General features: G+C 25.4%; 1 protein-coding gene across 1 annotated transcript; it reads right to left on the bottom strand.

Moving 5' to 3' along the window:
• Positions 1-227: 227 nt before the first annotated feature.
• On the bottom strand, positions 228-10,363 carry LOC131634006 (acetate--CoA ligase CCL3-like). Its single transcript, XM_058904672.1, has 3 exons — positions 10,047-10,363; positions 1,495-2,082; positions 228-1,406 (listed from the first exon to the last, which is right to left on the bottom strand). The coding sequence occupies exons 1-3, from the start codon at positions 10,263-10,265 to the stop codon at positions 510-512; spliced, it is 1,704 nt and encodes a 567-aa protein (XP_058760655.1). The 5' UTR covers positions 10,266-10,363; the 3' UTR covers positions 228-509.
• Positions 10,364-10,878: the final 515 nt, after the last annotated feature.

Here is a 10,878-nt window from a genome sequence, read left to right as displayed (position 1 = left end):
GTGCATAATAATTTTGTGGTGACCAAAACATGTCATTTTTTTTAATAGGAACAAAAACAAAATTTAGTAATTTTATAGGAAAAAAAAACATATTTAACCCTATATTTTCATTCTTATAATAGACTACTACAAAATCATATATAATAATATTTTAAGTCAATTTCGTAAATATTAATGTTATAAATAGAAGTGATACAATGGAAAATCACATCAATCCAAAATTTATAACAGAGTAAAGATGTAGTTGAATTAGTGGCCGAATTTATACTACACCCACTTCGTATATGGTTCATAGGAGGCCTATTTTGCAGAAAACATTGCACAAACATTTCTAAGAGAATAATAAATTGAAAATATTAATTTGATGGATATAATTGAAAGATAAAAATTAAAATTACATCAAAAATCAAAAACGATATTTATTTTGGGATAATGATTATATTAGATATGAAATTTATTTTGGGTCAAAGGAAATATTAAGCAACAACTATATTACTCTAATTTGATTATTATAACTTGCTCATCATCACAACCCCCATCTCCTTAGCCTTAGCCCTCAGTAGATTCTTTTGTATCTTCCCAGTAGCTGTCTTAGGTAATGGCCCAAACACAACTGATTTTGGGACCATATAGGTAGACATTTTATCCCTACAAAAACTCATTATTTCCTCAACAAACTTCTTTTCATCACTATTATCCACACTTGGTTTCAATGTCACAAATGCACATGGAGACTCCCCCCATTTCTCATCTGGCCTAGCAACCACTGATGTCTCCAATATTGCAGGATGTGAGTATAGAGTATTCTCTATCTCTACACTACTTATATTTTCACCACCTGAAATAATAATATCTTTTGATCTATCTTTAATCTCTATATATCCATCTACATGTTTCACAGCAAGATCTCCAGAATGAAACCACCCATTCGCAAACGCCTCTTCATTAGCTTTAGGATTCTTTAAGTAACCTTTCATCACCACATTACCTCGCATCATGATCTCGCCGATAGTTTTACCATCAGCCGGAACGGGCTGCATTGTTTCTGGGTTCATTACTTCAAGATTCTCCAAGGCTATATAGCGAATACCTTGTCTCGCGTGGAGTCTGGCTTGGGATTCTGCTGGAAGCGAATCCCAGTCTGATTTCCATGCGCAGTATACGGACGGGCCAAAGGTTTCTGACAGACCGTAATTGTGCATCACGCGAAATCCGAGTTTGGACATGCCGGAAAGTAGAGAAGGAGGAGGAGGTGCACCACCTGTATTCACATCAACAACATGTGGTAGAGGGAGTATTGTATCTTCAACCGTGGCATTCATAATCGAATTAAGGACCACCGGCGCTGCACAAAAATGAGTCACTTTGTACTGGCTAATGGCTTCATATACCGCCTTTGCTGATACCTGCATATATTTTGTTCAAATAGTTGATTAACTAAATTTTTCTAAATTCTAAAGAAGCCATTTGTATTGCATCACACATTATTTTTACCTGACGGAGACATATGCTAGTTCCAAAGAGAGCTGCAAGTGTCCAAGTATAGCACCAACCATTACAATGAAACATTGGCAGAGTCCAAAGATAAACAGCTCCTTGATTCATTCCCCAAACCATTGCTGCACTAAGAGACATAAGATACGCTCCTCGGTGATGCAAAACCACACCTTTCGGATTCGAAGTAGTTCCTGATGTGTAACCCAAGGTAATGCTCTGCCACTCATCTTCGGGCGCTTTCCAACTATACTCCGGGTCACCACTTCCAAGAAATTCCTCGTAATCAATGGCGCCTTTGCTCAACGCGTATCTAAGCGATTTAGGGTCGCAGTTTTCGTCGCCAATCACTATTAAGATTGGAGGCTTGAATGTGTTTGTTTTGTTAGACCATATTTTCAATGCTTCTTCTGCCAATGAAAAAAACTCTTGATCCACAATTACAACTGATGCATTACAATGACTAAGAAGAAAAGCTACTGTGGATGCACATAGCCTAATATTCACTGTGTTTAACACAGACCCTGCCATTGGAACTGCAAAATGAGCTTCATAAATGGCTGGAACATTAGGTGCAATGACAGATACCTGTTGCAGTAGTATAAGAAAATTATGTCACACATTACAATATTGTGTAAGATGATAGATGACAAAAGAAAAATATTAAAAAAAACATTTTAAAAAGATTTTAAATTTATGAGAAAAATTTATCAATAAAATTAGATGTACTATTTGATAAGCTCAATATATTAATTTTTGTTGATCTATTTTTTTATATATTTAAAACAAGAGAAAGTAATTCTGATAGACATGTCTTAAAAAAACTTATCATCACCCTTTCTTATAAATGCAAAATTCAATATAATAAAATAAACTTCCTTACTCCCAAAATAAAATTATTTTAATAATTAATTATTATTTAATTAATTGAATTAATTTGAAATAAATAAATATTTATTTTTGTGTTATTTAATTCCAGTTAGACAATATTTAATTTATTTTTATTTGATTAATTATATTTAAAATTTATATTTTATTAATTTTATTTTTAAATTTGTATATTATTTGAAATAGATAAATATTTATTTGTGTTATTTAATAAATATTTATTTTGATTTATCAAGTTATGTATTTATGGTTAGAAATATTAAGAAGAATTCATCTTGTAAAGTGACTTAAGGAGCTTAGATTTGAGACCAATGCTTATAAATTTTATATTTTTTAAAATAAATTTAAAATTATTTAATATTATTATAAATCATGAGAATTATTTGTTATCTAATGGTAATAACATAGGATGCGGCTCAAAAGACCTTGAATTTGATTCCTTTTGGAAATAATATTTTAGTTTTTTTTATATATTTTCAAAAATAATTAATCATAATTATTAAAAAAAAGTATGGAATAATTATACTACTCTATCAGTCTCTATATAAAACGCTGTGACATATTTTACCCATATTAAAATATTAGGGTTATAATTACTGTGTATTTTTATGTAATTATTACTAAATTATTTTTTATTTTATAGATATTTAATATGAGTTTTTATTTTTATAAACAAATTGATAGTTCTAATAAAGAGTATATTGAAAAAATATTAAAACATGTGTGAAGTTTGGAATGTGAATAATACCGTTTGGAATATTAAGCATTTGGTTTGGAAGTGGTCGTTTTGTGGAAAAATTACACACCCCAATTACTCTTTCTACGAATTTTGCAAGTAGCAATTGATTTTGTAATCTTTTCTTTTTGTCGGGTTTTGTCCCGTGTATTTGTGTAATCGGGTTGGAGAACCCTTAGTTCTCCCTTATATGAAAATCTTGCTTAAAAAAAAAATTTGTGAAGAATTTTATATAAATAAACAAATAAAAAATTTAGAAGTGTTTTATAATTAGAGATATAGAATGCATAATTATTTTTTAATATAATTTTTGCAAATGCAAATTGTTGAAGAATATGAAATGAACATACCAAGAAGAGAAATGGAATGAACATACCAAAAAGAGAAATGCTAATTTAAGTCTTTGGGATACAAGTAAGGAATTCAACATAAAAATACTTTTAAAAAAGATTTAACTTAGTAAAACTCTATTGAAAAAGACAAAATAGGATTTAGAAAAAAAGTGAAATGATTAATTAAAAGTCAAGTTTAATTAGGTTGGCAAAAAGTTCAACACCATAAAAAACAAAGATGACAAATAGATCCAAAATAATAGAGTATGGTAAAATTATATGACCTGATATAGATGTAAAAAAGGAGTATCATAGTACCCCACACGTTCGTAATTGGCAACTCTAAAGATGTTCAAAGAAAATATTAAATTGAACTCTTAAATCATAGGCTAATATCGTTATTTATTAATTCAACTATAATATAAAAAGACTATTTTTTTTATTTTAATGGGAGGAATTAAATATTTGTTATAAATGTTTTAAATTTTTTAATTGTTAGTTTATATATATTCATAATATATTTGCATTAGCAAATTATAAGAAACATTGATGTCATATTTAAATACCAAACCAATAATTTATGTTAAATTGTATAAATTTTATTATATTAAAATAGAAATTCAGTTATTACACTTAGAAAATAAATTTATTTTTTTATATTTATTTATATTTTTATATTTATATGTTTAATAATGATTTTTTATAGATAAATAATATTTTATAAATTATTAGATTGATTAATTTTATTATTGATAAACAAAATTAAACAAAAACAGTTATAATGGCTTAATAAAGTATTTACATTCTAACATGAAGATAAATAAAGTTTAAACTTAATATTTATTAGTAATTTTACTAAAATGACTATATTCGTTTTTATTAACTGTGAGTTTGTCTTTTTCAAAAATATAAAAATGTGAGCTATGTCAGCACCGCCATCAAACAAGTCCAAATTTTTGTTTTTTTGTGTTATCTTATGCAATATCCATAACGATTACTTTTTCCATTTGTTTTATTTTTATCTTTTGGTGCTTTCATTACGTATGAAAACTCTAACAACGTAAATTCAGTAAGTTATAATGACATTTCTTTTAAATATAGAGAGCACACCTTAAAGGATTATTTGGGTCTGGATAATATTAAATATTAGTAGTGCGTAGTTGTTATTAAAGAGAATGGGTAAGACAATACAATGGTCAAATATATGTTAATCAAAAAAAATTCAAGATTTTCAATTTTAATTCTATAAAAAACTTGCATGTTTGTGTTGTTTAGTCATTTTCGTCTATTTTTTAAATCATGTTAAGTGTTATTTGTTTTATTTTAAAAAAATATATTTATTTTTTATATTTATTTTTTCTAAATTAAAAAATTAGTTTTGACATTCTATAATATAAATATATATTATTAAAAATCAAAAGATAGTCGAAATTGTAATTCTTTTTAATAATTTATATTTTAAAAATGATTTTTTTTATAAAAAGAAAATTTTAACATTAAGTGATTTTTTAAAAATTTTAATATAAATAAATAAAATAATGAATATCTAAAATAACATTTAAAAAGAACTATTTAAATGAAATTTTTATGAAAAAAATTTTGTAAATTTTTTTTACAAAAAATTATGTTATATTATAAAAATCATTTTTTTAAAAAGCCAAAACAAAAAGACTCTTAATCTAAAACTGTTAAAATGGATTAATTTATATTAGCTCATGTTTGATAAAAATGACAATTGACTGATAAGTTAGCTTATACTGATAGTTTATGACTGATGGTTGATAGTTGATAGTTTATAAATTATAGTTGATAATGACTTATAGCTAGGGATGTGCATGGTTGGTTATTTTCAAAAACCAAACCATAATCATTTTAAAACCATTTAAATGGTTTGGATTTATAATCATAACTATATTTTAATCAAAACTGGTTATAAATTTGGTTATGATTATATAATCGATTTTTAAAAAAAAGTCCAATTTTGAAAATTATTTTTTTCCAAATTATTTTTCTCAAAAAAATAATTTATTTTGAGAATTAAAATATTTGAATTTGGATAATAACCGTATTATAACCGAATCCAAAATATCTTAACTGGTTAATAACGATTTAGTTATATCCAGATTATATGAATGAATAATCAAACCATTAATAACTAAACTGGTTAATAAACATTCAATTATATCCGGATATTTAAAAGTGATTTAGATTTGGTTATGGATTTGGACATCAAAACCGGATATTTTGCACACCCCTACTTATAGCTTATAAGTTAATTGAAGTGTTTGGTATAATTACCAGTTCAATTAGCTGATAAATTAAAATAACGTAAAAATATTAAATAAATGATGAGGGTTATATTTACTCCAAGAGTAAGTCATTATAACTTACTCCACATCTTGACCATTAATTCTTTTCAATCTAATGGTTAACCATAATAAGGAATAGTTTTCTCTCTCCACAATTAATTACTTATTATTTTTAACCATCAAATTGAAAAGAATAAATGGTCAGGATGTGGATTAAGTTATATTGACTTACTCTTGTAGTAAATATAACCCTCTTCTAAATAAATAATTATTTTATTTTAAATTAAAATAAATTATAAAGAATAATAGTGGATTTAAGTTAAAATAATAAGAAGAAGAGGAAGAGAAAATGAGAAGTTGTAAATTATAAGCTAAAATATGCTATTTGAAATAACGTTTGAAAAATAAATTTGAAAAAAAAACAATAAACTAATAAATAAATTATAAAGTGCAATAAAAAGAACGGTTAAAAACGGGTCTTTTTATTATCGTATAAATTTATAAACTATATGCTAGCCTTAGTCTAAAAACTCCATAAATATAAGATTTAAATCTTAAAATTATATTCCAAATATTATAAGGACTTTTTTTCTTTAGCTCCGCCCATAAAATTGTTATCCATTGGATCTAAAGGAGCACGAGTAGTCTGTTCCCTATAATTAGAAATTTTACAAATTATATTAATATATTTATGTTATTTACTCAAAATTATTATATATTGAACTGTGACATTCTACTAAATTTGTTTCTATATTATATTCAATTTTTTATATTAAATATTATTTAATAATATAATTAAATTAATATTAAATTATTTTATATTTTACTTTATAAATTTCTTGTATACTATTAATTTGTATTATACAAGAAATTAACACTTACTATACGAGAAGACGAGAAGGAATATTCTTACTCCACATTTATTATATAATATTTTTAATCATTAGATTGAGAAGAATCAATGGTCTAGATTTGGAGTAAGTGTTAATAACTTACTCTTGGTTTAAGAATATCTCTCATCTATATTAAATATTTATATATAATTTTTAAAATTTTAAAATGTATATTTTATTTAAAAATATGTTTGATTATTTATATAATATAATATAATATTTTATACAATAAATATTATGAGTTTTTATAAAAAAAAAAATACATAAATGATCTATTGAGAGCTGGATAACACGCAATTGCAATTTTATTATCAACTTATAAAAATAAGAGTGAAGGTCTATTTTAGTCCCTCACAAAACTGCAGAGGACAGATTAGTCCCTGAGAATAAAAAAGTCTCTATTAAATCCCTTAAAAAATTTAACCGAGCTATGTTAGTCCTTCTACTAATTTTTTTTTTAAACCGGATTTTTTCTTACTTAGAACCGTGACTGGACTGCTAGTGAAGACTCATTTTAGTCCCTCACAAAAAAGGGAGAGTCCAAATTAGTCCCTGAGAAAAAATCCTTCTTTAATCTCTTACAAAATTTAACTGAGCCATGTTAGTCTCTCTTTTAATATTTTTTTCAAACGATTTTTTCCTATTTTTAAACCGTGACTGGACTCCTATTTTACGACTATCGATTTGAAATTATTTGTGAATGAATTGTAGATAAATCATCGCAATACCATGATGTTTTTTTTGTTGGATTTATTATCAGACTTATGGATGGGTGACTACGATTTTTCTTGTTATGTATTCTTGTGTATTAGGTGTTTTTATTATTTCAATTGTTAATGATCTTTTAAGAAGGTTTAGTTCCGCTACTGGGGTGATTTATGCTAATTTCTTACTTTTGTAAATAATACTTGTGGCAAAAATAATACACATGATATGTTGGAAGAAAATTGGTTTATCTTGTCTAAGTTTCCAATTTTTGAAAGCAGATCTATCTTGTTAAGTGCAGTCACAGTTTAAAAATAGAAAAAAATCCTTTGAAAAAAATATTAAAAAGGGACTAACATAGCTCAGTTAAATTTTATAAGGGATTAAATATGAACTTTTTTTCTTAGGGACTAATTTGTACTCTTTTTTTTTGTAAGGGACTAAAATGGGTCTTCATTGACAGTCCAGTTACGGTTTAAAAGTAAGAAAAAAAACATATTTAAAAAAAATATTAGTTGGGGGACTAATATAGCTCGGTTAAATTTTATAAGGGATTTAATAGAAACTTTTTTTCTCAGGGACTAATATGTCCTTTATAATTTTTGTGAGGGACTAAAATGGACATTCCCTCTAAAAATAAATAAATTCTTCCATCCACTTGTAGTGAAGATTTGAACTTTAAGAGAAATACGTTTTCAAGATCAAATCTTCACTGCTAAGTTGAATCCTGTAAAATGATATTGTTTCTAGATTTTCTTGTTCACGTGGTGTTATATTTAACTTTTTTTATGTATTTAATTATTAGAAAAAAATGATATACACTTATAATGTAAAATATTTTTACACTCTTAATCAATTACAACCATGTATCTAATTAAAATATAATTTTAATTAAAAAATTAATATAACATAGTAAGTGTAAGAATTTTGATTAGTTGTATGTGTAAAGTTAATTTACACCCTCAGTACACTATCTTTAAACTCTTTAATTATTATGTTTGTTTTTTAAAAGTAAATTCCAAATACTTTTATTTCATTGGAGATCTGGATCTTTTGTGTCTTAAATTCTTATATTAATCCCTCAATTATGTACACAATTTATTAGATATATATCTAGTGAATGATATAGAAAAATGATTGAAGTAGTGAAATAAATATGAATATAAGTAATATATATTTGTTTGTCTTTTTTCAAGAAAATTATTGTTGACTACTATTATACTGAGGTTGGAGACAATATTTTGCATAATAATTTTTTTTGTAGATATTAAATATAAAAATTGTGAATTTCATAGAAATTAAAATATATTTTACAATTTAATGTATAAAATCTTATATGACTATCATCTTTTTTTTTTTGAAAGGAATATATGACTATCATCTTTAATATATGTATTATCATTTTTTTTTTATTTCACCGTTTTAACTACTTTTTATTTCACCGTATTAATGAAGAATATTTTATTTAGGGAAATGCTAACGAGTGCCCCTGGGGACTCTTTAAGTAATTAAAGTGGTAAATTTTTCTTAAAATGAGTGTATTTAATGCATTGAAAATGTATTGGAATTTGAAATATTGACTTTTGTCAATATTTTCTTTATTTAGTATCTTTAAAGAGTACCCAGGGGGCACTCGTTAGCATGACCCAATTGAGAATTATTGAAAGGTTGATGTAAAAACTTTGAAAGACGAGGATCTAGATCACGGAATCGAGATGTCATGTTTTCACGTGGCAAAGAAGTTCACTGTTTTGAACTCCTAAAAGCATGCAATTATTGAACCATAATAAACATTGCAATTAAATTGTTTGAAGGAGGTAATTAAAAATTTTAAAAATATTTAAAATTTAAAGTAATTTAAAAAATTTAATTTAAATTTATTTAATTTAAATTTATTTATTTTTAAATTATTTTGTTTGGATGGAGTATTAAGATAATTCATTGTTAGATTTTTGGGGTTATTTTTTATAAAATTTAAAATTTTTGGGCCAAATTAAGAAATTAAAATGTAAGGATTAATTTGCAATTTTTAAAAATTTGAAGGATCAAAAGATAAATTTTAAAAATTATTAAAGACCAATTTGCAAGTTTTTGAAAAATTTTGGGTCAATTTTATAATTTTGGAAAATATGAGGATCAATTTGCAAAATTTGAAGAAATAATAGTAACATACATTTTATGGAGTATGAAAGCAACTTCAAATTCTTTAGCTTTTTGTGTCATTTCAAAATGATTAAATTTATTTTAGATGAAATACTCCATAAATTTTTATCATTTTAACAATTCTTCATTTTTGTATCTACACAATAAATTTTGTACAACTCATTTTAAATTCTCTCAAAACATTACATTACCTTATTAAAATGTTTCATCCAAACACACTCTAAAGATATAAATCAAGATTTTGAACAAATAGTCAGCATGCAGCGTATAAAAGTTTTCACGATTTCAATGATATTGATGTCGCAAGCAATATATATATATATATATATATATATATATATATATATATATATATATATATATATATATATATATATATATATATATATATAATACCGTTTTGTGGGGCCGTTTTTACCGTCATAGATAGTTTTTTTAAAATCTAGAAATCAAGAGAAAGCAAAATAACTGTAATATGAAATATGAATTTACAGAAAAGTAAGAGATAGAAGGAAGAGAGAATTACAGTGTTTCCAAGTCCGATGGAATGGTTAGAAAGAGCAGAGGCAAATCGACGGCAACGTTGGTACGTCTGCTGCCACGTGAAATGGCGAGATCCATGGATGAGAGATTTTCTGTTTGGGTGAACCTTAGCAGCTCTTTCTAAAAACCATAATGGCGTTAAGGCTGTGTAGTTTGCTGCGTTTTTTGGCAGTTCATCTATGTCTCTTGCCGCCATCACCATTACTCCTCTCTCTCTCTCTAGCTCTAGCTGTCTCTCTCTCTTGCACACTCTCCTTTGTGAGCAGGACACGGAAAAATTGTCTTTTTATATGAAGTTTTTAGCCATAAACAATATATCACAACTTGCTTCACGTTCAAATTAAAATAATCATAATCATGGAAGCAAGCAATCATCTATCATTGAGTTCTCATTCTTTTATAAAATTCTTTTATAAAATGAATACGCACAACTTTAATAAAAATAAAAATAAATCAGATATTCACACAACTGTAAGTAAAAATAAAAATAAATCAGATCAGACGAATATCTTCACATAACTGTAAGTAATATATAATTTTTTGAAAGAAATAAATAAATAAGTTTTGAGGTCATACTAAATTTATAAAAATTAAAAAAGCTTAGAGTATTTAATAAATATTTTATAATAAATCAGATGTTTAAATTTTTAAAATTTATCGTGAAAAAGACTTAATTCTTCTAAAATCTGACTTATTTCCACACCGAATTATAGACTAATTATTTAAGTCAAGAAGAGTCACGGGAGATTATAAAACTCTTCTTTAAAAATCATTTTGTTACTATTTAAATACTTTATTATAATTTTTAAACATGT

This window comes from Vicia villosa, unplaced genomic scaffold, assembly GCF_029867415.1.
Source record: "Vicia villosa cultivar HV-30 ecotype Madison, WI unplaced genomic scaffold, Vvil1.0 ctg.001205F_1_1, whole genome shotgun sequence".
Classification (NCBI taxonomy): Eukaryota; Viridiplantae; Streptophyta; class Magnoliopsida; order Fabales; family Fabaceae; genus Vicia; species Vicia villosa.
This window is presented reverse-complemented; position numbering and strand designations above follow the sequence as displayed.

Bases quoted from the DNA above. Each gene is read 5' to 3' on its own strand.
- LOC131634006 (XM_058904672.1), bottom strand. From the start codon at position 10,265: ATGGTGATGGCGGCAAGAGACATAGATGAACTGCCAAAAAACGCAGCA. The intron at 2,083-10,046 runs GTAATTCTCTCT...CTACTGCAACAG, and splicing joins CCATCGGACTTGGAAACACT to GTATCTGTCATTGCACCTAA. The intron at 1,407-1,494 runs GTAAAAATAATG...AAATATATGCAG, and splicing joins CTAGCATATGTCTCCGTCAG to GTATCAGCAAAGGCGGTATA.